Source organism: Lepisosteus platostomus, chromosome 4 (assembly GCF_059453375.1).
Source record: "Lepisosteus platostomus isolate fLepPlt1 chromosome 4, fLepPlt1.hap1, whole genome shotgun sequence".
NCBI lineage: Eukaryota > Metazoa > Chordata > Actinopteri > Semionotiformes > Lepisosteidae > Lepisosteus > Lepisosteus platostomus.
This window is the reverse complement of record NC_142614.1, coordinates 45,511,438-45,538,679: the sequence shown is the minus strand read 5'-3', so window position 1 is coordinate 45,538,679 and position 27,242 is coordinate 45,511,438. Positions and strand designations below refer to the sequence as shown.

Sequence of the window (27,242 nt, the reverse complement as noted above, 5' to 3'; positions counted from 1 at the left end):
ATGGTAATTTTAATGCATTGAAGTTTCTACTGAATGTGGTTACCTGCATGACCAAATTAAACCCGTCTTTGTGATAAAACAGTGCTTTTCACAATCTCAGTAATTTGGGTAAAAAAGTCATGCTTGAAAGGGACCTTCTTCTACTTCTGACATCATACAAGACTGGTGAGTCTTTTAAACCTCTTATGCATGCCAGTAAATAAAAATTATTAACAGCGTTAACATTAAATTGTCAAATCCCCCTGTTATTATCTAATATCTCTAGCAGTAAATACTCCCATTGAGTGCAGTTTTTAGTCAGACAGACTCTTCTGGCCATGCTTCTGAAGATGATAATCTGACTTCCTCCAAGAAATGTCTGGATGAGATTTATGGAGATTTATGAGATTTCTGGTCAGCAACAATCAAATGAGCACGATGGGTTCAATAGCCATTTCTCATTTGACTTTCTCAAATTCTCACCTTCTTACGTTTATGCTGGCACAAAGGTTGGAGAAGAAACCTGTGACAATTGGTAAAATTGGAAACGCATGATAGAAAATCAATGACTACTTTCAAAATTTAAAAAAGGAAGAAGCAAACAAGGAAAGAGGACATCATAATAAAAACGGGATGAGGAACTAAAGCTTTAGTCAAGGGAAGTTTGTGTCCTTATTTGAAAAAATTCATCTTCAACTATATACATAAAATTCTTGAAGAATATCTGTGATCACTTAAGCTATTATCTGTGTTTAAAGGCACAAACAGTAATCACTACTCGTTTTTTAAGCACACATAAATAAATCACGTACAAACCTATAGAGTGAAATTTTAAATTTTAGGTACCTTTGCCTTTTATACACAAGCTGGCCAACATTATAGCAATGTTACAGAGTTCTCAATTGTTCAAGGCTCTGGTTTCATTTGAAAAAGAGCTGCAGGACAAGGGCTGAAGACTGAGTTCTTCACATTCCAAGCTGTGCTGGTCAATCTAAAAGAAAGATGTTGCTAATCTGTTTTTACAAGCAATATCAAGAAGACAGCAGAAGTGTCGGGTTTGAAATTCCAGTTTAAGAGCAGCGCCAGTATTAGTGTAAAACTATATGGATGGTCAAACCTAAAAAAATACATATCTAATTTTTCTATTCCAGCTGAGTAAACAGTTAAGATTCAGATTGGGTCTTCACAGAATGAGAGTGGGGCATATTTTGAGTCTGATATTTACATTAGGCCTTGGACATATCTACTGTTCATGTAGAAAGCACGTGTTCCTCCTACCGAACCTGGGAAATACTGGCACATAAACATGAATCAAAATGTTTTACATGTTTTATTTACAAGAAGAAATCCTGTCCGGTGTTTAGCTTTGCAATTCCAATGAGTCGATTCTTCATATTTCTTTTTTGCAAAAGAAACAATTACATCCCCATTGTTTTTTTTCCTCACTTTTTTATATATCGATCAGCTTTATTTCAGATTTAAGACAGTTTCAGATTTATTTTGCAAATGGCTTTTAAAAAATGAACAATTTTTTCAAGACAACCCACACAAACGAGAGCTCCATTCTAAGATTTAGGTGATGCCCCTTTGAACCAAAGGAAGCCAAGACCTTCTTACCTTACCTCACTTTCAGCTGAGGTGACGCCTGTGAAGGCTTCTTAATGACTGTGAAACAATGTTGAGAGAATATCTCAGTAGCATAGTACTAGAGGCCACTCAAGAGTCTCATACCAAACATTCCTCTGCATCCGATGGACTGTATAAAACCATTGTGAGTGAGGGGTAAGTCAGCTGTTAAGGTTACATTAAGAGATATTATAAAGGTTAGTCATGTGTTAAAGTTATGTGAGGATTATTGAAACACAAACAGGAGAGATTGCTATTGTGCAGAGATTATAAAAGGCTGAGAAAAATAAGAGGAGCAGTCACACACATTTCTTTAACGTGAACACTCCCCATGTTACTCTCTTCAATAAAGGAACATGGATAAAATCACAGTGCAGAACTCATATTGAACATCATTCTGATCCTCATCATCCTTCTCCCAGTGAGGAATTCACACAGCAATCAAATTAATTTAATTGTCAGTTTTTCCTCCAAACAGAAAAAAGATGCTCCTAGATTTTTGAAGGATTGTTAAAAATGCAATATCTAGACAGTTTGTAGGACATGAAATCCCAATCAATGTGGTAATTAAAACAGGATTCCATTGATATTTTAGGCTAAGAATTGTCAGAACTTATTAAATTCCTGAAAAAAAACAACTGGAGTGACACACATATTTTTATAAATTGAAAATCTACTGTAATTCTTCTATCTCAAAGCTTTGCATTTATTGTTTCCTCTGAGCTGGTAATACAAGAGTAATCCCACAGTACCTGTGTTTATGATCATTTTTATTGATATGAGAAACTTCTCCCTCCCAGCATTACTGATGTTGTCTCTGTTAGTTGGAATAGCCAAGGGACAGTGCTGTGCTGAAGATAAACTTGCTGGCTGTCTCAGGGGACTGTTTCCTTAAGTAATCAACAGGATATAGGTCTGAGGAGAGAGAGGTCAGTCACCCATCAGTCACTGTCATCAGGCTTACATAAAACTGAAAGCAACCAAGCAAGAGCTCTGTTTTTCTAGCTAATGGTAGCCCTTGAAGTGGTTTACAAGTGAAACTGGGCAATAATTGCTTTGACAAATTCAATGACAGAATTTACTCATGATCCAAAATGTACATCCAAAGAGTGTAAGATCCAATTTAGACACTTATAAGTCTAACATTTTAGATAACCATTGTGCTTGACATGATTCAAAATCATATTGCAACAGAAGCAAAAAGAAGGAGAACGGGGAAAAAAAGGCAAGAAACCTGACTGAGAAAACCAAGAAGGAGACAAACATATACATTTAAAGCTTTAGAAATAAATATGTCCTTCTGCACATTAAAAATGTCAGTGGTCGCAGAGTCTCCAAAGGATGTGGGTAATTTATTCCATAGACCATTCAGTGCCTTAAGCCATTGATCTCTATACATTTCAGGCTTTCATCATTTTCTTAGTGATATATGGAATAAAATAAGGAGAGAGGTGGGGGAAAGTTGGTGGAACAATGATACTGTGAGATTGTTTTTTGCATGAATGAATGGATCTCATTATATGCTCATATTGTAAAAAAAATGTCATTTTAAGCAATTTTTGGAGGTAAAAACTATTTTACTAAGCCAAGTCATTTAAATACACTGACAACTGTAAATTTTAAGAGAAATCTACAGTATGCACTATTGTGCTTTACATAATTAAAAATCCTAATCTTTTAAAAATATGATATTATAATAGGACATTGCATAACTAGGAATGCATTTTTTCATTTTGTAACTCTTCTAGCAATGTTGATCCTACAGGCCTTTGATGTCTAGGAGCAGACAGATCATTAGTGTGACAAGACACTCCTATAATGACCTACTATACATCATGCTAGGCATCACAATTCAGACATGCCACTCTGGCTGTACAGTTCAGGGTAATTGCAGTGACAGCTGAAATATCACCAAAACCTGACACATTCCTCATGGCGATCATATGAATGTAGCTGGAGAATGCCAAAATTCATCTTGTATTTTTCTAAATAAGAAACAGATTCACTCACAAACTCGAATACGTCTCAGGCTTTCATCATTAGTACTAAATATACTGTGAGGCATTAATAACTCAGATAAGTACTGGACCCATACAGTTGTTACTGTATGTTGTGTATATGCTATATACATTCTTATTGTTCCTTAAGATCAGTTGTTCTCAAACCCCAGTTCGACCTTTTGAGAGGAATAATTGCTGTTAATTCTATTTCAATTTCCTGGGGGCCAGTGGAAGAGTACCATGTGCATCTCTAAACTTTTAGCTGTTGGGGCATTTTGAATTGCTCTGTGAGGAAGTGCAAACCACAACCAGAAACAACTGGAAGAAACTAAAATAGTAGTCTAGTAGTCTAACATGTTTTTTTCATTAATATTAATAGCATTATCTCTTTAATTGTTGCTTTGGTTTTGAGTATTAGCTAGTGGTTGAGGGTGCAAATGCTTTTTATGGGAATAATTTATGCCACTCTGGCTCTGAAATTACTATGCAAATTGTCAAAATTTGATTTTCAGCCACCGATTGCATCAATTTTATCTAAAGTTCCTGATCCTGGGCCTGTAGGTCCAAACACCTTAAAGTACAAAATCATATGAAAATGTCGTAGTCTTCTTTAGTAGATCCTGATTCCAGAAAATGTTACTATCAAACAAGATGAATTTTATTTTAAATAATTCAAACATACTTGAATAAAATGTGCATATACGGTACAATAATGGTGATGGGTCTCTTTAAGATCAGAAAATAGAATGTGATCAAACATTCACAGAAACACATTAAAGTTTTAAACTGGAAGCAGGCCATGTGGTTATTTTCAGTTATTTTTATTGTTTCATCCAAAAATCTCATTAAGATTAGAAGGATCAGAGAAACATCAAGAATGCCAGGTTAACAACTTCCACAGTATTCTATACTAGTTTGCTTCACTCACTGCACTTGTAACTGGCAGGCTACTGTATAAAGGGCTTCAAATGAGAAATCCACCATTTTACTTTAAGAAGTGGTATAAATATAAATATTATATCAATTATAACTCTAAATAAAAGCTAACATTTCTTGCCAAAATCTAAATTGTCTTTACCTTTTTTGTCTTACAGAAGCTATAAATGTGTTTACTACACAGTGTTAAATTTTATTATTATAAATTACAAATATTAATTATACTGTTAATAAATATAAAACAGCAATGAACAAAGACAAGTAAAATTTACATTAACTGAAATCTGGGGATTATGAATAGCCCGAAAATGTAATTCAAACTCGCCTCCCAGCCACAGATCCACAGCTTTATAAGCTTTACAATCCTTCTGACACAGATGTCACATTCGACAGCCAAGTAAGACTCTGCCCTTTGTGCTACTGGCTAGTGGCTTTTCGCAGGCTGCTCAGAGATCATAGCATGCCGGGGTAATTATTCCACTTTATTTGAATGGCAGTTTAGGGAATTACACTGCAGGTCAAAGTTCAAGTATTCCATTAAAAATACATGGATTGTGCCTCATACAAATGTTTGAAGATTATTATGTTATCTCAAATATGGTGCACTTAAACTAGTTTTTGTGGGTGATACCTTGGTTTGATGCCACAAATTTAGCTGATTATGTAGCTTTTGCTCAAATAGGTTTACACCCCTAAGCATGTTGTACATTTCAGATGCTGAAGGGATTGACTCACAGCACATTTTGAAAAGCTGTTACACTATTCCAATACTCGTGACAGAAAGGTGAGTAATTTGAAGGTATGTTGGTATGTTGCATAAGGGTTACAAGAAGGCCTCTTTGATTGATTCTTTCCATATACTGTGCTTTGCAAAAGTATTCACTCCCTTCCTACAGTGTGATTTATCATTTTGTTGAATTGAAAATGATGTGCACACCTTTTCTAAGTGCATACTTCTGAGGAAAAACTAAAATATTTTGATTGCATTCATGCCTTTTGATTTTGATTACAATTTAAGGTTACAATTAGGTATTTCATTTAGTTATTCGAGAGAAAAATATATAATCGGTATAGTGTATATAGTTAAGGGAAAGGGTGTTGTTGTCAAGAAACATAATTTGCTCCAGGTTTTGTGAAAGGTATTTTAAGTTTTTAAAACTACAAATCTTGAAAGTCAAAAAAAGATTTGGTTTTGTTCAACCTGGATGTATGTGTAATAATGTGAAAGGAAAACCAAATGTGTCCCTTCTTCAAAATCGCTATCACTGCTGATTCAGCAGTTCACTCCTGCAGTGGTTCTGCCATCAGTGAATCACAGAGTCATGTCATAGGCTCACTGCTCAAGTCCCTACTGTACATGTGTAGATGTTTCAAATAATCATGGTGTTCTGCAACACAATATGTGCTAGAATTATGCTTCATGTTGTGGTGGTTTAAGCCCACAGATACTTCTGTGAATCTCATTTCGCAAATAAGCAATGTTGAGGTACTCCCGCAGTTCTGGGCCACAATAAGCTGTAATTGGCCATAATAAAATCAGATAGATCCTAGTAATGCAACACCATCCAGTCTATTTGTCCTCCAGGATGTCACCAATCATTACATTACATTACATGCTGACACAGTGACGCCCCTTTTGACAACAAGCTCCCATTCACGAAAAATGTGCAACAAGCACTTCTGTTTATTGTGACGTCTTGCACTATACAGTATGTGTAATAACCGTGAATGCAAATTTTCATTTTGCTCTTCTCATAAATAAATCCTGTACAAGATCCATGACCCACAGCATTTTGTTTTTTGTTCTCCTGGGGCCTTTGTTTTATCTACATAATAAATTCCATCAGGACTATGAAAGTCCCCTACTTCAAAATGAATCCTTAGACCATTAAACCTCCAAACAATCAATCCAAAGGCACAAGTAATAAAAGTAATTGACAACGTCAATTGGGTTTTATCAGAATCAATAGGGAAACATGATTCTAGTGTATATGAAACCAGGAATGGGAGTCACTTCTTTACCCAAGGAAATACTGTAGGAGTATTGAACAATCTGCCCAGCCATGTTGTTGAAGATGATACACTAGCTTCTTTCATTTAAAATGCTGGATGACATCCTTGGGTCACATAGCTAAGAGTAACCAAAGCAGTTAGATGAGCAGTATGACATCCTCTAATCTGCACCCTTTCGTATGCTCTTGATAACTTGTATCCAGAAATTATCCTTACATTGCCTTATTGCCTTACAGTACATGCCTTATATTGTTACAAACATGTAACATGGGTCTGTGAAGTGCACAGATTTAAGAAAACTATAACTGTCATAAATCGTATTTGAATAGAAGTCTCTCAGAAGATGTAAATTACTTGTTTCCCACCCATAAAAACAGTACAGTTACTGGCTATTCATCAGAAGGAGTTGTTGTGATAGAGATACTGAGATACTGAGGTAAAAATTAAGATTTTGTTTCTGAATTAAAACAAGGAGCATTAACACACTAACCCACTTTACACAGTGCACAGTAATTTTATTGTTTAAACAGAAATTTATGACAACAATTGGCCAGGGGTTAAACATGGGGATGTTACAACACACAGGCTGTGTTTAATTGGAATCTCCATTACCCACATCATGAAGTTACCATCTTTAAATACAGTGACTGAAACATTAATAATATATTTCCATAACCCATAAACAAGGAGACACTGCCTGCAGTACTTGTTTCAATATAGTTAACTAGTTGAGTTTTCAAAAGGAAACTTCACAAAGTGCTACTGGACAAATAATTTCTATTCACAGTTTTCCCCACAAATACAACCTAGCCTTTCAAGTCTTTCTTAGAGTGCTTCAGAAAATATTCACCCCATTTTGATTTAGGAAAGAGATTAAAGAAAAACTGTGTAACACCAACCCTACTATGAAGCATGGTGGTGGCGGTATGATCTTTCAGGGATCTTTTCAGTGTCAGAGACTGGGGCCATATACAGGCAAGTCCTTGAAGCGACCTGCTTCAGTCAGCAAAATATTTAGACTACATGACCACGACCACAAGCATACAGCCAAAGACACACTGGAGTGGCTTCAGAACAAGAAGGTGAATGTCCATGAGTCTCCCAGTCAAAGTCCAGACTGGACTCTCACTGAGAATCTGTGGATGGACATGTCTGTGGTTCAGCAACGCTCAGCATCCAAATCTGCAAGTCAGAAAATCCTCAAATTTGAAAGTGGAAAGGTGACACAGCTATAGAGAATATACCTATATATTCTACAGAGTTTTAACTCAGGGGGCTGCATATTTCAGTAAGAAAATATTTCCATTTCTCATCTATTCTGGTTATGCAATAAAAATATTTTCCCCCTCCAAATTGTTGCATATATTGTCTGAATTAATGGGGAAAAAAATAATTTCAGTGCATTAAAAATGATTTTTTCTCTTTGTCTAGGCCCAAGGGCCCCAGGCTCCTGCAGGCCCCGGGTCACACTGTTTATCTTCATTAGGGTACACCACCGGCACAGAGCTCTTCTCGTAGTGCTGGAGCCTGCTGAGAAGATGGTCCACAACCTCTGGGTTCTTCTCAGATATCTCATGTCTTTCTTCTGGGTCAGCCTCAATGTCGAAGAGCATCACATTTTTCAGCGGGGTTACAGGTTTGTGAATCTTGGAACTGTTGCTAAGCTCAGGGGGAGGGAACCAGTAGTCACAGCCTAAAAAGAGAATAATTTCCATGTCATTTAAAACAATAAGCTTTTTGAACACTTAAAATGAAGATGTCGGTCTGCTTGGGTAAACAAATGAAATGAGATGTTTACTGGTAGGAAGAACACCCTTTAACTGTGAAATTAATGACCTCATCAGGGAGACCTTCCTCTTCAAAACATGTCAAGTTATGAAATTACATTAACAATTACAAAAAAGAGTATTGTGGATTCAATGGTTACAGATGAATTCCTACAGACTGAATCTGGTACCTTTCTGAGACCTAATGAGAAACACTGTATGCTAAAACTGGAAGAGATTCAAACAAGGAAGAGCACTCCAAAAAAAAAGAAAACTAAATCATATACAGTACACATAATCTGTTGCATGTTTTCACCTGTTTTACATGTCAGACATCTTTATGCCACCCTAGTTCTCTAAAGAGAGGCTTTTTTTCAATTCAAAGGAAAACAGTGTAGAACAAAGTGATTCCTCGAACTAGCTTGATTGTGACACCCACAACAATAAAAACATCCAATACGCTAACCCCAACTGTTCTCTTCCATTTCTGTTTATTTTGCATTTTCTTTGAAACATCTGTCTCAGAATATTAAACACAAAGCTGTATACACGAGCATCACATTGCATAAACAGAAAGTGTAGGATTTTGTGGATCTGAATCACATTAACCAGGCTATGCTTGAGCTTCACACTGCTGTTCCACTTGAAACATCATCTCCTTGATCACCCACATAGCAGACATTATTCCCTTCATCTACCAGTTGTGAAGTAAAGGTTCATTCTTCTATGTTAGAAGAAGGTCAGAAATAACATTCAGAAACTGCCTGCACTCCTTACTCCACGTTTTTTGTATGTACTGAAATAAATACATTAATGGACTTTGAAAGCATGTGAATAACATTCATTTACTTTTATTGACAATGCACAATGCTAATAAAATTAATGCCTTTGTGGTGTTCAGTTTTACTTTGTGGTGTGCTTCAAGCATTTACAAGGCATTGAGGTACTTGTTGTACCTCAGTTACTGTGCTTTACTAAAGTATTCAATTTGAATCCAACAGAAAATCTTTAGCAAGTCAAGAAAATTTCTGTTCATCAATGATCCCCAAACAACCTGACAGAACTTGAGCAGGTTTGCAAAGACGAATGGGTGAAAATTAAACTATTCTGGTGGCTGAAGTTGTTAAGAGACATACTGTATCCTAAATATATATTATTGCTGCCAAAGGTGTTGCATACACCAAGTCTAGACATAGGGGGAATATCAACATTTTAGTTTGGATTTTTTTCAACAGTTGTTCGTGAAAAGTAATTACATACTAGTCTTTATCTCCTGTATGGTTGGTTAATTTTGAACATCATCAGCCAAGGTAAGGATATAGCAAATGAATAGTCTGTACAGTACCTGGGTATCCTGTTAGCAGTTTCCAGTTCTGGTAGCGTATGGCAGCATGAATTGAAACATTGAATCTAGAGTTACTCCACATGCCTTGACCAAGATTTGATGCCAAAGTCAATTCGGAGACTCTGCCAGGACCTGCAGAAAAGCCAGAAACAGCTGACAATCTATAGTCCATATTCCTTCCAACATTTGAGTTGAATGTGAGATTGCTTAGATATTCCCAAACAAACAACATCACGTAGATAAGGATGAAATAAAACACCCATTGAACAGAGGCTTTGCAGAAAGTAAACTGACACGATCCGAGGCTTTAACAAATGACCTTAAGGGAAGAAACTCCTATACAAATTCAATAATTAATAAATTGTCTCTACATGTCTCAGAAGGCTCTGATGGCCTGGGGTAAGTCTGTACATCATTAACATAAACATGACACAAAAGAACCATTTATTTCATATAGAGAAGGCAGGGAAGCTGCCAGAAGGGAGTTTTATAAAAGATGACACAGGAATTTCAGTAAAGAAACAACACTTTTACTAATCCTACATTCATTCATATTATAAGAGTTTTAAGCCATCTATTATTTTCTAAAAGTGTTTTTCATACACAAGAAAATAGTATTATGTTTTAAACCTTATTATCAGACATCCTAGGTTGTCTGAATATTTAGGGAACTGTTAAATATATATTTATACATTGATATGATAAATGCATGATAAAGCAAAAATGGTTAATAATTGGGAACTGTAAAGATACATATCATGTATTGTACTACAGAGAAAACCTGAAATAAGAGTGATGAATATGAGTTTTGAAATCCCTTTCATAATCTAGAAATTTTGTTCATCAACACACAAAATGAAGGGATATTTTGCTGAATTTAAAGGCTCTTTAGTTATTATGCAAAGAACAAAATGAACTTGGTAAAATATGCATCTGAAATTGTGAAATTGTGAAAATTCATTGCTAATCATTTTGGCAAACCCAGATACAGGATGCCAGAACAGATTTTTGGCATGTCTCAGGGAAAACACACAAAATTAAGTTGTGAGGTAAGAACAGTTCTATTTAATTTACAGCGTGAGGAAAAAATAACTAAACCACAAAACAAAAAATCCTGGTCCTGTCTGAGCTCTAACTATATTCCTATCCCTTTCTATGAGCAGTTTTACTAATGAGTCCTCTGGCCCAGAACACCACTTACACCAACAACCTGCAGAAATCTCCCATCCCAGTACTGACCAAGCCCAGCTGATCTTAGCTTTTGATGAAAGTATCTGGCTACAAGTTGGCAGATTATACAAGGTTATACAGTATTACAAGCACGCCAGGGGCTTTTAAATTATATATATAGATGTTTCATTAAACCATAAACTATGATATTTCAGAGGAGGCCTGTCTTGTAATGCAGATCTGAGAAACTAATAATTTTTTGAATAATGATGCACAGGCTGGGGCGCCATGCAGTGGTGCAGTAGTTAGCATTGCTGCCTCACAACACTGGGCCCTGGGCTCAATTCCTGGGGTGCTATATGTGTGGAGTTTGTATGTTCTTCCCAGTGTTTGTTTGGGTTTCCTCCAGGAGTTCTGAGGTTCCTCCCACAGTCCAAGGAGATAGGTTAATAGGCTTTTGGGAAGACTGGCCCTGGTGAGAGTGTGTGTGTTTGTGTCTGTGTGTGTCTTGTGATAGACTAGTTTCCCATGCAGAGTGTATCCTGCCTTGCACCCCTTGCTTGCTGAGATAGGTTTGGGCTCCCTCTGTGACCATGTATGGGATATTACAACAAACAATGTATTGGCAGTAATGTATAGGCTCTTTTCTAAAGGGCAACTGCTAGAGTGAGGCTGTACCTCCAAAAACATGTACAGTACCACAGTAAAATCGAGCACAGAGGTATCATCAAGCATCTAGTCAAGGACAGTGATACAGCTACTGAAATGAACCATTGAATTATGGATGTGTATGGAGATGGAGTGCCCAAATACTGAACTGTACTAAACTAGACAGTCGTATGACAAACACAGACATGAGTCTTTCAAAGATGATCCAGAGTCTGTAGTCCCTTCAGATTTTATCAAGGACTATTAGATTGCAGGTCTAAAACTGGATTGTCGCATCCAGGTAGAAGAGGTGGCAACTGAGGTTGGAATCTCACAGTGGACCTGAATGTTTTCTGAACAAGAGCATCACCATTTTTTATGCCAAAAAGCACTGTCTTCATTTCATCTAACCATAAGGATTGGATTCAATTGTCAGTGATATGATTGGCAAATATGAGTATTAGAAATCAGGAAAAGGCTTCATCCCTGCAACTCAGCCGTGAACATTCACACAGGCTCGGCTGAATGAAGCTGGAGATCTACAGCTCTTTGCCATTAGATTCATGGTTCCCTTCTTTAGCACTTGAACACTTGTTCACAGCCTGTGCTTCCTCTTCCTGGCTTCAACTATACTAGTTACCTTAAATTTCTTAATAATAGACACTACAACAGAAAGTGTCAGGTTTTTGTGGATTTTTATAGCCGTGCATTCTTCAGAGTGCTCCATGACCTAAACCATGAAGATCAACATTACTACTGTTAATGTTACCCCTTTATAACCTCCAGAGAAACACCGTCGGAGGCCTCTATACAGTTCTGATGGCTTTCATTACATTTCCATAGAGCAGAATGGTATTCTATATTTAATTTAGCTGGATTTTGCTTAAAATCAACCTTGTGTTTTTTTAAGAATTCAGTTTACTATTTATGACCAACATGACTCTGCTCTGGATCATGCTATTATTATAGTACAGTATTTTTAGAACTCATTTTATTATGTGATGTAGTTTTTTTTAATTTCATTGCATGTGTGAATCTGGCAGGCACTATAAACAGTCTTTATAAAGACTTTATAAAAGGTTGAAAAATCACAACAGTTCATATCCACATTGCTACAGAATATGAGGGAATGTAATACCTCAATTCTCAGGTGCAATACCTCATTTCTGAGGTGTAATACTTCATATCTCATTGTCAACACCTAATTTATTTTATAGACACATATTTACAGGTACTTAAAGCCCATTAAATGGCTTGAAAACTTTCCAGACACAGTCACATACAAACCCAGGTGCTGGATCCAAATATTAATGAGTAAGAATAGTGCAATCAGGTTTTATTAACTCTCTTTACTGTGCTTACTAGTTGCTTGGGCAAATGTGTTTGTATCAAAATAATTACCTGCTATTATAGCACATATGGTCTCCATAATTTCTGCCCGATGAACCTTTTCATAGCTTTGTCATATATTTGCATTTATTAAAAACAGACAGCCGTTAAGAAATTGAACTATAGTCAGTTCAAATGACTATAAAGTTCAGGACTTTTCTCATGTAGTGAAAAAAAACATAATCCTAACACTTTGAAGCATCTGGACTCAACTTTTCCAATGAAGACATAATAGATGGGATAGGGAATTCGAATTGGGAACAATCCAACACCCAACTCAGACATGTTAACCACTCCTCATCCAATCTAAGAAGTCTGATCTGAAATGTCAGAAAGAGAAATGAACAGAATGGCTCCTTTTGGGTTGGTAGAGTTTTTACCCTTGCAAGGTTTCTTAGCTATAATCTATGAAATCTGATCCCTGGATGTGATTCTGGATTTCCCTGAAGAAGCCCTGTGGGTTTACAAGTAATTGCCACTTAGAGAGGAAACCCAAGTCAGGTATGTACAGTACTTCACCAAATAAATTTAAGCATGTAAAAGTGGTACAAAGGCACACATACAAAACAAGAAAACAAAACGACACTTTCTGATTTTTGACAGCATACTGTATACAATATAGGATGTTTAATGTGCTACCCACTATTGTCTTTACTAATATTAATCAATAAGTACAAACTTACTGATGATTCTCATTAACTTCTATTTAGTTAGGAAACAGTGAAGTGCTGAACTGCAAACTATAGGCTTATTTGATTTGGTTTAGAAATACAATAAAATACAGTTGCTTGCCATGTAGCACAGCCATATATAGTCCTTTGCATTAAATCAAGAAAAGGAAAAGGTAACAGGAAGAATAGGGCAAAGGGTCTGTTAAACCATTTTCACCAGCTAATATAGCTGCCCAGACCCAATCAGACTCAGTTTCAGAAACTTCTTCCAATATCATCAAAAGAGAAGCCACTTTATAACTCTGAGAGGACCAACATGGCTGTGTATGAATGGACTCAGATGGGACCAGAGAAAATATTAGCAACCTGAGGCGATATGGCAAATAAAAACAATCACACAGATGTATCATTCTTTCTAAAAAAAGGCATAGACCCTACAGAGGCCCCATTTCCATGTATGTTAGCTATTATTCAATTGCTTTTGTTTGCTTTCAAACAACAGTGTTCAATCTGTTTGTTGAAAATGCTTAGATCACCATCATGTTGTATGAAATAAATGAGACTGTTAGTTCTAATTGATTTTGAGCCAATGCATTTCTGTTAAGTGCCAAGGAAAGAATGAGCTATTCAGATTCTTCATATTTGCTTTCAAACTGTGAGAGATCTTTAAACTACCTAAAAAAAACTCTTTACAATCTCATAAGGAAAACTATCTTAAATATCAACAACTAAAGCTGTGCACTATAAATGAACAGACCTTTCTGCAGCTATCTCTTTGTTCCTCTGCCCCACCATAGAATAAATGATTAAGTACACACCTCAAGAGCACTTTACAGACTTGAGGCCTTATCTCAAAATTCTAAGAACAGGATTTATTTTAATAAGAACCAACTTCAACAAACAGTACACAACAGACCACACAATACTGCATGGGCGCCCAAAATCCTTCTGGTTTTTAAAGCTTTTGATTACAGTTTGTAAATGGTTGAAGAGGTCAGATAGAATTCACTAATAGTGTACACTACTTTGGCCAACACCAAAAAGACAGGATACAGAACTCCACATTTATACATTGAAACCCTGGTAAACCTGGTAATGGTTACATTTAATTTGACAAAGCCATACTGAAATAGTAATTAAATGGTGATTCTGCACTTACAGGGTCCATATTCTATTTACAGCTTAAACATTTTTCAGTTTGAACTCTAATGATAATGGCTCATTCTGAGTGGAATGTTTGTTCTTCTCTCCGTTGCTGAAACTGAAATTGAGTAGAGAAATTATTTTTGATTAAAAAATGGCAAGAGGCAGGAAACACTTCAACACAAAAGGAAAGGGAGCAAATGGTGTATTTTTACATCCAAGCAGGAAGGAGTTATGCATGCTGCCAAAACAACTGGCTTATCAGTTTCAATTTTTCCTATGTTTGGGGCCTTTTCTCTACCATGCACATTTGTTATTGCTAATATTTAATAGTGGCCAAGCTCTGGAAAAACAACACGTAAACCCAATGGAACTCCTCCTCTGTACATCGGAGTGGAAAGTGTGGCTAATTTCTGTGCACTGTTATTAACATATAACAGAGTCATGGCTACAGTACTGAGAGAAAGACCTTGAAGTTTGAAGATGTTTTTTCTTTCTTCCTCTTCTTAACTCTAGCATTAACAGAAAACACTTGTAATCTTTATGGTCCAAAATAGAAGGGACGTGGGCCTGCAACACTTCTCAGAAGCATGGTGTGCAGTTTGGACATTGCAGAAGGGATTTTTGGGTTCTGAGGACATTCCTGGACCAGGATGAAATGAGTGTAACTAAAACTCAATTTTCCTAGCCTTGTCCTCAGTTGATTGGAGTTTCAAGAGTTGGAACTGGAGCTGTCCTATGGGATCCTGTTTCCATAGAAATGAAAGTAAACAACATACACTATAATACTATAGTGCTCAAAGAGGATGGCTATTTTTTCAACTACACAAACCTGTTTCCTACACAAACCCCACAACACTGTGAAAAGTGGAAGAAGTAACTCTCCTACAGATTGCTGTACCTGAGGACCTGTTTTTTGGGGTAAATTTTATAATGATGTTTGTTATGAAGTACTCATCTGTCAATGATTTAAGAAAGAACGGATTCAGGGTAAAATCAATGTGGTGTGAACTCCTGCAAAGTATTTGAAAGTCTTTAGAGTTTAAAGAGTTTTAAATGTTAAAATTTTATCAGGGGCTTAGAAGTATCAGGACAAAAAAAAACTCAGATTGAAAAGGACTGGCTGTGGAGATCTTAATAGCAATTTTCCCTCAATTAGATCTTTGAATGATTAAATACTCATAAATAAGAAAATATGATTTGCCACAATGAACCAAAATTACAGACTATTACCACGCACATAATTTCCCCCAGTTTTAAAAATATGTTACTACTTTAAAAAGTGGGCCTTTTTAATGCTCCTAATTGTGCTGGTATTATATTTCTGAAAACCACTAACCCGTCACTAATACAAAAGTTACAAAGAAAAATATTCCAGTTTATTACTTAGAATAATAAAATGCATGCTTTACCAATAGTAATAGTCTGTATTTAAATGACTGAATTGGATGATCACACTGTAGTCATTTTGTGTTATAATTAATAAACAACTGGGAAAAAAATACCTCCCCCTCTCTTTCCCTCAGGAAAAAAAAAAGTCAGAAAGAAAATCACATACAGATGGAGCAATTTCTACAAAATTCTCTGCAGTCAAACTATGCCACCTTGCAACCTGATCTTGTAGATGTCAGAGAGTTAAAGCAAAGACGGGTCACACCGGAGCACCAAAATGAAATTATGTTTGGAAGAAAATGACTTTGGTTGCTCCAAGCGCTCAAACCTCTTTTTCATCCAGTCCAGACCAAAACCAAATCCAGAGACTTGAAACCAAGTGGAAATAAAAGGCATCATAAGTGAAAGGAGCTGTAAATCTAGATTTCTTGTGATAACTTTCCATCCATCCATTTTTAAACTGTTTCTTTCAATTCAGGGTTGCAGGGGAGCTGGAGCCTATCCCAGCAAGCACTGGGTACAAGGCAGGATACACTCTAGATGGGATGCTAGTCCATCACGGGGAAACACACAAACATAGACATGCGCATACTCACACCATGGGCCAATTGTTCCCACAAGCCAAATAACCTAACAGTATGTTCTCATACTGTGGGAGCAAACTGGAGTACAATAAAATGGGGAGAACATACAAACTCCAAGCAGATTGCACCCCAGGTCTGGGATTGAACAGCCCCTGTGTTGTGAGGTAGCAATGCTAACCAATGAGCCACTGTGCATTACACTTGTGAAGCTTTCCTCCCCCCCACCAAAATCAAATTCACCATAAAGCATTGATAGCAGACATGAAAACAACTGATTCCCAGCTCCTCTTTTGTTCAGTATGCTTCTTGTGGTAAAACAGTCTAAAAAGAAATACTTTCAATTCTTCCAAGAATGCAGCTGCTTTTAAAAGAAGGAGAGTCCAATTAAAATGCTTAACTTGCAATCCTCTAATTAACTGTAGTTTCAGCATTTGTTTTGCAAAAACATGTTATGAAAGTCTTGCTGCTGGAATCAGAACAACAATAAGAAAAATGAAAGATTTTCTCAGCGCCCTTTAAAATAAGCACTTTCTTGTTGAAACAAAAGCAACTGTCTCCAAGGACTTCATTTTAATTATTGTGGTAAATACATCAATTCCACCAGAGACTCCACAGATTAACCTTAAGACGGGGTAAATTGCAATGTTTTAGTGTAACACACCATTTGCAAGCCTTTACATGATATTTTAGATAGATCATTTACTATGTTCTATGTTCTCCCTGGGTTTGCATAGGTTTCCTCTGGGTGCAACCTGGGAGGTTAATTCACTTCTGTGTTTGTCTCTCTGTCCTGCAATGGACTGGTGACCCATCCAGGGTGTACCCTGCCTTATGCCCATTGCCTGCTGGGATAGATTCCAACTCCCCTACAAATCTGAACTGGAAGAACGTGGCTAGAAAACGGATGGGTGGATTGATTGAATCACTACTGTATCATCCAATTAAAATAAAATTCCATTAGAACATTTTATTTTTTCTTAGAATTGCCAATTACTTTTGTTATACACACACAAATGTGGAATAGCTAGTCACAAGGGACAATGAGATAGTGTAGATTGACTCCTCTGACTAGCCCACTCAAACCACTCATCTCAGGACAACATTTTTAATAGTTCTTTTTACATATTTAATCATTACAGTCTCAGGGAAAACAAGTGGAATTCTGCAGTGACTAGACACTCTTGCCCAGAGCATCACACATGGAATATCACACAAGCATCCCATCTTAGAATATCGCAAATAACAATTCTTGTCAAACAGGACTTTATCCATAAAAAAATATTTTCTCTGACTCATACATATTTTTCTGATTTATCTATATTTCGTTTACAGCAGCCCAATTGGTAGGAGTCAAAAATCAAAATTATAAGAATTAGCTTTCATATACTGCTTTTAACAAGATTTAAACTATTGTTTCTTGTCAGTATCCACATTCTGTGATAACATTGCAGAAGACATCTGAAATTCCCATCTGAAATTGGGAAACTATTGTTAAATGTTTGAGTGAAGCTTTTATATCCACAAAGGCTATATTGTACCATACAGTCCATTCCTGAACTGCATGAATTTAATTAATTTACATACTAGGTTTTATGATATGTTCATCAACATAGCTAAGCATTGTTTGATCATTTGCATTTTGAGAAAACAGGAAATTATGGAGAAATTAGTCATCTATGCCATACGTTCTTTGATTGTTACACTACTCAGACTACTTTCTAACACATTAATGATTCTGAATATGAAATAAGCGACCTATATTTTCATATCAAACTCTACAATTTCATCAGCACTCTTTATGGGTGCAAATAATACCGAGCATTTAGTTGATAAAAGCCAATGTGTATAGCTATGAGAGAACAAAAGTGAACTTAAAAAAAGAGTGATTTAATTCACAAAAAAACATTAAAGGATTTTTTGCCTATTTTTTAATTAAGAAATGAATGTACATAACCGGACGCTCTTACAAACAAACTCAGGTTTTTATTAAATACTCTGCAGACACTTCCTGATAATTGTTTTCTGTTGCCACAGCATTTTGAAAAATATTACAAGATCCTAATGGCAAGTAAGTTCTGTCACAGTGGAAGTAAATCCAATAGCACATGGATTTTGTTAAAGGTGGGGTTACCTACTGTAAATAGTATTTCTAATCTGTGGAGAGTGCATTTTTTGGGGGGAAAAGTTACTGAAAACAGCCACCCTTGTCACAGATACTCCATACTGTACAACAAATGCTGTATAATTTTTCCCTTAAAAATGATTACAGCTCAAATAATCGAAAATGCATTGTCTGGGCAAAAACTGTAATGTTGAATCGCCATTCAGGTGTAAATACTTGTCACTACAAATTGAGCGAAACTGCTTCACATGCCTTCCCAATTGTTGAATAATTAGAAGCTTGTAAAAGCCACAGAGAGGATTCACTGAACCTCCAGTCAGAAACTGGCACTCTAATAAACACAGTTCTATAAACACAGCAGGGAACGGAAACCTTTTCTCTCTCTTTCTTTTGAGCATTTTCATTAGCAAGCCTAGACCATCGAGCATATTGTAATCACAGGGCTAACAGTGACTCTGTAATCAGCAGGCCCTAAACTCAGGGGAATTGTGACTCAGACTTTTCGGCTCATTCTGCCAGCACACAGACAGCAACTGCATTATCCTTCTGTCTCCTGCGTTATAACAGATGATTGCCCTGCATCACACTGTGCTTCTCATCAACGATGTGCAATTGCACTGACTGGCGATTTGGACACTTCCCAACAGTACTTAAAGTAAAAAGTACTCGGCTAATGTAACAGAACAGCCTTCTCAGAGGAAGGGATATGTTTTATTTGAAGATCGTCTTGAAAGCTTCATTTTTAATTACTTTCCCCCCATCATTCACAGCTTTTTAAGATGCTGCATATAAAATAAGATTTATAAACTTCTATTATTCTGACTCACAGTCTATTGCCTCAGAGAGTCAATACATTTTAAACTTGCATGGATACCCCTTCTTCCAGTATGTCAATAATTTGATAGACAACATTTTTCTATTTTTAAAGTGACTTTCATTTGATTGTCCAATGTCATCCAAATTATTAATACAATAATAGGAATTGATTTAATGACATAGTTTACTGTCAAAGGCTTGGAAAGAGATTATTTTAAAATGAGATCACTTGAATTAATATCACCTTTAATATTAAGACATTACATGTAGTTAAATAAAGAAATTTAACACCATGGCTACTTACTACCACAAAACCAGGATCTGCATAGATGATGTACATACGTATTTTCTATGTCATGAAGCCATCAAAAAGATGATTTTTCCCTAAGTTAAAAGGTATTATTATTATTCTGCATCTTTGGAACTTTCCTTTCTATTTTAAGTAATGCCTTTCAGCATAAAATATGTTGTTTTAAGTAAGTTATGAAGGAAATATTATTTTGATATTCTCCTGTTACCCATATTCAAAGACACAGGACATCAGAGTTTGGTCAATACTTAAAAAGTAGATGATTACTGTCTTAAAATTCTCAGTTCACAAATGAATGTTTCTAAAGTTGTTACCTGGACACTAAGCGTAGTACCACAGGACATCATGGACATACCATTTTTAGCCCAGTGTTATGAAGACAAGAAATTAAGATGCATTCTGAATATTAGTTTCTGTTTCCTTTATACAGCTCATTTTAGAGAGTGTTTGAACTTATGAAGTACTTAGGGACAACAGTGTCACAGTAAGGTGTGTGGTCTTTGTTCAAGGGGCACAACAGCATTTGCACAGAACCTAAACATTGTAAAAACATGACCATGTTGACCTATTCTGCTCTCTTGGGCATTTGATTATTCTTACAGAGAAAGGGTTCAGCCAAGCTTCTACAGTGAACTAATACGCTTTTGTTCAAAACCCTTTCAAACTCTGACCTTTGCTCATTTTTTGACCAAGTGTTCAACTTGCCCTCTCATCCCCAAATTAAAGTGGGATTTGAAAGGATTAAGAAGAAAAATGTAATTCTGAACCCTGTGAGGAATCTAAAAATCATCAAACCCCATAGCAGGCTTGTCTATCTTAGTCAGAAATTAAGGGTTCCTTAAATTCCTTGGTATTTGGGATGTTTGACTTATCATTAGCCTTCCATTTCCACTCTAGCCCTTTCAATTTTCCTTTGAATTGCCTTTACTGCTGAACTTCGATTATTTTCAGATCTTGAATCATCTGCTATTTAAGTGATCTTTTCCTGCTGACAAATGGGACTGCTGGTTTAGTAGGATGCTTTCTGTTATGGATTCTCTTCACTCGGTTTGTGCAGTTTCCCCTCTCCTCTGTCTGAATCCTTCTTATAGATTTCCCTGCAGCCGTTGACATTGTGAGTCCTTTAATCTTCCTGTCTACACTTGAATGTCTGGCCTTGCACCCACCTGGTTCTGCCTCTGCCTCCCCATGCACACATCCCAGGTCTTCTTGTGTTCTGTAGCTTGCTCTGTCCTCTAGTGGTCCCAGTTCCTAAAGGTTCTTTCCTGGGTCCACTACTAGTCTCTCCCTCTGCTCCCCGGGCCATCTTGATCAATTTGTTTATGCTCAAATCTTCCCCTCTTTTCTTTGCACTGAAACGGATGTCTCTTCCATCTATCTGCCTCCCTGGATGCACTCTTATCACCTTCAACCCAGCCACTGTCAATCCATTGATTTATCCTTTTCTGTTCTTCTTCTCCCTCTGTGGATCACTCTTTCCTCTGTTCCTCTTATTACTATTGCTTCTATAATCACCGGGTCAAATCAGTATTCAAGGTCTAGACAATATTGAAGATGCTCTGTATTCACCGAACTAATAATGATTCTGCAAAGGAACAAGTAATAGGTTTATTCCATGCTGAAAAAAGAAGAAAGAAAACACAACGTTTCAGGCATGGAGCCTTCTTCAGGTGTGAGCACCTGTGTTCCTTTGCAGGCTATGCATGCTGACGCAGCTACCCACCTGAACTAATAATTATTCTTACTGATCTTGGATCTGTGCCACAGAAACCTATACAGTACAAGCAATACATGAAACTTGAAAAATCTGTCCATCTATTTCAAACGACATTAGCCAGCAAGCATCTGGCGCAAGCTGCATTACACCCCTGGATGGGACAGCAGTCTACTGCAGGGCAGACACAGACACAAACACTGACTCACACAAGGACCAGTTTTTCCAGAAGCCAATTAACCTACAGTACCAGTATATCTTTAGACAGTGGGAGGAAACCCATGTAAACACAGGGAGAACATACAAACTCCACACAGATAGCACTCCAGGTCCACAATTAAATCGGGACACCAGTGCTAACCACTGTGCCACCACTGTGACATATACAGTATATATAAACAGAATTGTTGTAATAAAACTTTATTAAAATAAAACACATTCTATAGCTGATCCACATTACATACTGTAACTCAAGGCATAAGTTTATGAGATAATATAAGTAACATAGACAAGACACGCTACCTACCTTACCTTACCTATCAAATGAATCAGAGCCTAACTTAGCTCAAGTAATGAACAAGAAGCTTGGGAAGTTCCATTTTATGGTGTAACATTTGGAAACTGCTGAGTCTGACATCATCTAACATTGAGCCAAACAACCAGGAAATATTAAACTTCTGGCTGCAGTCTGGCTTGTTGACCTAATCCAGCCTCGATGTATTAAACAGAGAATCAGGAAATGATTTCTTAATACTACAAAAAGCTCAAGCTTTTCAAAGGACTAAAAATGTGGATGGGCATAAAAGTTCTTCTAAATCTTTGACATAAAAAGTTTCTTATTTTGCAAAGGTCTATGCAGTTTGTTGTAAAGGGACGTACAGGAACTAACATTGAAAGCCCTACGGGCCTACTAGAAAGAATGTACATTATATTGATAGCTACTCTATTACCTATAAAATACCTTATAGCCTTGCTTAGATTTGAGGAGTGATTGAAACAGTAACATCTTTGAAAGTAAGTCCCACCTGTATTTTAGTTAGTATTGCAGAATTTGATATGGAAAGTCGACTAATTAATATTGCATCATGTTTGGACGATTTTGGTAAACTACAGTACCTGTGAAGTGACAAAAAGCAATACCATATTTAATGTAAGATGCTAAAATTTTAGAAATGTAAGCAGAAACAATTAGAAAACCTTATGATATTGACATGTTTACTGTGAAAACGAGGTGCAGAACTATCATACACAAGCAGAAGCTATCCTGAAAAGAAGCCATATGCAAGACCCTAAAAGTGTTATATTTTGGAGATCTTTTGAATTGTCTATGCACAATAATGTAGACAGCAGCCCAGATCTGCATGGTACAAGTATGAATTTAGATGGTGTTGGCTCTGTGGCTTATCTGTATCTGTGACAAAGCATTTATGGAAGTCAACTGCTACTCCTACATTATTAACAGGTTTAACATAGATTGATCATGCTTATAATAACTGTTTTTTTTAAACTTCACATTTTTGCATCAAAATGCTACAGAAGGATCCTTCCTGCTGTGCCTACTCACATGATGCAATGTCCACATACAGAGGGTCAATGTTATGCAGCAACTCCACTCTAGGGGATGGTCTTCCTTCACTGAAATACAGGAGCAGAGTAGTAATTAACACATTTTAGCTTCCTTCTGACAATCACCAAAGCAAGTGTTTGGTGCACTATTTTCAGACTTCCTCTGTTATCTCCTGCAATACAAAGGAAACTTTAATGGAGGCCCCTAAAACAATATTCATTTATTTATAGAGTCCCCGGCCAAAAAACAGCTAGCCACATTTGCAGGAAGCACCCAAACAAAGTTAGTTAGGCCCTTAAAAATCCCTCTTCCGACTAATTCTGAATGAATAGGATATCCATTGGGCTTGGAACACACTTGTTGACAGAGTGGAAACTTTGTTATGTGGACAAAATCCACAGAACAAGGCCATGACATAAAAGCATAATGCACTAAACAGGAAAAGGTTATAGGAAGAACCATTTCCTTGGTTTTATTACTTTATCATTTATATTTCTAAAACTCAATTTCATAGTAAATATTTTCTACAGTATATTAAGTACATTGCTCACAAATTGTGTTAGTGATCTGATGCTTATTTTCCTAGCACTGTTGAGTAATTTCAATACCACGCCTGGCTTAACTTGAACACAAAAACTACACTAATCTTGAATTCTGAAGTTTAAAAACACTGCTATTAAGACCTCTAACCTCTTGCCGAGGAAGAGGGTTAGAACCAAGACAAACCAATCCATGATAATCATCCCCCTTCTGGAGACCATAGAAAAAGAGAAAAAGGAGACCATGTTTTTGATTTGGTCGCCTGTATTACATTACATTTCTGAAATCCATGCATTGGGTGCAAATGATGCATTAAAACATCTGGATTCCTGAAGGATATGCAATATAGAAAAATGAATTTTACTAATTGTTCAGGGGTTAATGGTCATCAATTACAGAAGACAAGTAGGACTTTAATACACCACAATGTAATGTGAAAAGATTTAAAAAAAATCTTGGGCACAGCTTTAAGGATCTCCTGGCCTGCGGAGGCCTGTTTCCTTCGATGAGTCAGAATATCTAGTTTCCATGGTAATCTACACAAATCCTTCCATCTGTTTAGGTCTAGGTAATACTAAGATAAATACTGTAGAGAACATTAAATATAGTGGCAGAGTTTCTGAAGGTTTCTGAATTGCTTTCAGAATAAACAGCCTATTATTTACAGCACAGACACTGGGAACCAAAGTGTATGTATATTTGCCTCTTATCCATCTAATAAACAATCCATAAATTATGTCTAACACTCACACATAAAACACAGCCTGTAGTTAAAAAACAGGACAAGGAAATCTATTTTTACACAATTTTCTTGTTTTCCTTTACAAGTTAGAATGACTGAAGTGCCTTTGTTTGTTTTATAAACACTCTCTTCAGCTGTTATGTTTATTATTGAGTTATTATTTTATTTGTTTGTCTCCATTAACAGCAGTTGAGAAAAAAAATTGAACACAAGTAAAATTCCAGGCTTCAGAAATCATAACTTTATAATGTCCTAATAATATTTTAATGCTGTTTGGAAGCACAAAAAATGCAAAACTGTCCAGAAACAGATTCATTTTTTAAGTCTGTTGGTAAAAAAATTATTCAGTCCAAAATGGCATTTTACAGATTTCTTACTTCAGAACATTAAGTTTCAGAGAAAAAACATGAACCTAAATCTAATGTGAACGTTTTACATTGTATTTTCTTTTATGTTCTGATATTATTCTGATGATTACCCAAAAAAGATCAGGCAATTGCTGTCATATAATATTAAATAACCTGAGAAAATCCCCCTGAAGATGTCAGTCAATATAGTAGTAGTAGTAGTAGTAGTAGTAGTAGTAGTAGTAGTAGTAGTAATAATAATAATAATAATAATAATAATAATAATAATAATAATAATAATAATCTATTTTATGTATATTTCAAATAAATGTTGCAAATAGAATTCTATTTCCACTAAGTTTTAACATTGCCATACAGTCTTGACTCATTGATTACATTCCTTCATTAAAGGATTCAAAAAGCTTAAATACTGTATGCTGGAGTTCGGACCGAAAATCTGATCCAATGGGTGTTCTATAGGACTAGGACACACTGAGCTGGAGCAGTAGTATTTACTCCTGATCCTAGAGGGCTACTGTCCGCCTGGCATAATGGGCAATTTTAAATCTAGTATCTGAAGACCTTGTGGTGATACAGACCAATGAAGTGAACAACTGATTGTATTCAGGTCATTAAGGGTCCATGGTAGAATGAATACCAGAAGACATATGGACTCAAGAAGACTCAAGGTTCTAGAAAGATATATTAATAGCAATTCACCTTAGTTCATTCTACATGTTCATTTAGTTAGATTAAAGAGATGTCTGAGAAAAAATTATACCCTTAATTCTATTTACAGCTTACTGCACAATCTATTATACTATTTTTGCTCTATCAATACCATCAACTGAAATAAAAAAATACTTTGATGATCAGTGCCCTCTTTTCATCAATTATATAAATAACTGTTCAACTATATAAATGTTATTATGTTTAAGAGTAATGATTGTCATCAGGTAGACAGCAGACAGACTCAATCTGAAGAGGCAATAGCCATGGTAGGGTCACTGCAAGTGGTTACACAGGAAGCTTTTATAACCAGGGAGTGTCAAGTTATTTAAAAAAAATACAACTGATAAAGCAAAACCTAGATCTTTTCTGGATGGTGGCTGTGCTGGAGAAAACCAGTGTGAGAGAGACTTGTGGAATTTCCTCCTCTTTGACAGATCACCAGTCCCGCAGGCACACAAAAGACCCATTGACTGAGGGGGCTCTACAAAGAGCTACAAAGAGTAAGAAATTGGAACAGTGGGGAATATAAAACAAGGATAAATGTTTCCATATCATTAATGTGCTCTAAAGAATCTGTCTGTGTCTGTGCACAGTGTGGGTGCCAATCTGCTCTTTGGAAAGGAAACATCAGTCAAGAGATAAGCAAATGTCTCTCTGAAAACAAGGGGAGAAAATGGCCTTCCACGAGCAGAAAAGGGCTCTGGAAACCCCAAATCCAATTCAGATGCGAGTGAAGTCAGGAGACAAGCATGTCATAGTTGTTTACATGCAGTATGGAATATTTTGATAGGGAAGTGTGCACTTCAATATGGTTCTGCCTCTGACAATACATGGGCAGGAGATGAAAGCAATCGGCAGTATCCTTGAAGACATAAATTTGGTAACTGTATCCAGAAAATATCAACAAAGACACATACCTTACAGTGTGTGCCTGTGACCTTGGCACTAGTCCCAAGGCCCCTGCTTACCTTACAGCACAGCAATGGTAAAAGCAATAGGGCACATAGCAGGCCTTTCCTTTAATGACTGCTTAACTAGTGACATCACAGAGATTTACAGGGTGCTCTTTTATCTTTTGGATGTGTGTTTGTTTCACAACTCTCCCCTTAAGGAGCAACTGAGTGCTGAAAACACAATTTTTGTTTTAAATCTGGAAATAGCTCTTACACAAGATGAAAGTATAAATCAGGCTACACGTAGGCCTTCCTATCTGTTCTATTCCAGAATTCTGATACAGCCAGCTCCTTAATTATTTTCATCAGTAGGATCAACACAGCAGGGGAGTGGTTGTGTCAAAATTCTGGAATGAAGCACGAAGGAAAGGCCACAGGTGGAAGCCACACTGTATTTTTTAATCATCTGCTACTTGTGTAAGGCAATTAATAGTTAATATAATTTCAGAAGTTTTAAAATGTTGCTTAATCATAACCATTAATGAAAAAAAACATCATTCACTCAGTGGAAGAAATTGTCTTTTTGTCTTCTCTTTCTGCTCCTATTCCTCTGTGTGTTTGATTTTGCACTTCTGTCCAAATTACGTAAATTTGAAGCTGTGTGAAGCTGAATGTTAAATTAATCCATACACAGATGCTTATCACATATTCTCAGAGTTTTACTTTGTAAATTCCACCCCAAAAAAATTATATCCCGTTTGTCAGGGAGAAGGAGAAGGATAATAAGAATTTTGTGC

At 36.4% G+C, this 27,242-nt stretch overlaps 1 protein-coding gene across 1 annotated transcript in view; it reads right to left on the bottom strand.

Moving 5' to 3' along the window:
• Positions 1-7,048: 7,048 nt before the first annotated feature.
• The window catches only part of arsb (arylsulfatase B), a 41,243-nt gene continuing 21,049 nt past the window's right edge, over positions 7,049-27,242 (bottom strand). The window contains exons 6-8 of the mRNA XM_088629603.1: positions 23,189-23,259; positions 9,666-9,797; positions 7,049-8,247 (exon numbers count right to left, since the gene is read on the bottom strand). Coding sequence (XP_088485729.1) covers positions 7,982-8,247; positions 9,666-9,797; positions 23,189-23,259 — 469 coding nt within the window. The 3' untranslated portion in view covers positions 7,049-7,981. The remainder of the gene's footprint in view (positions 8,248-9,665; positions 9,798-23,188; positions 23,260-27,242) is intronic.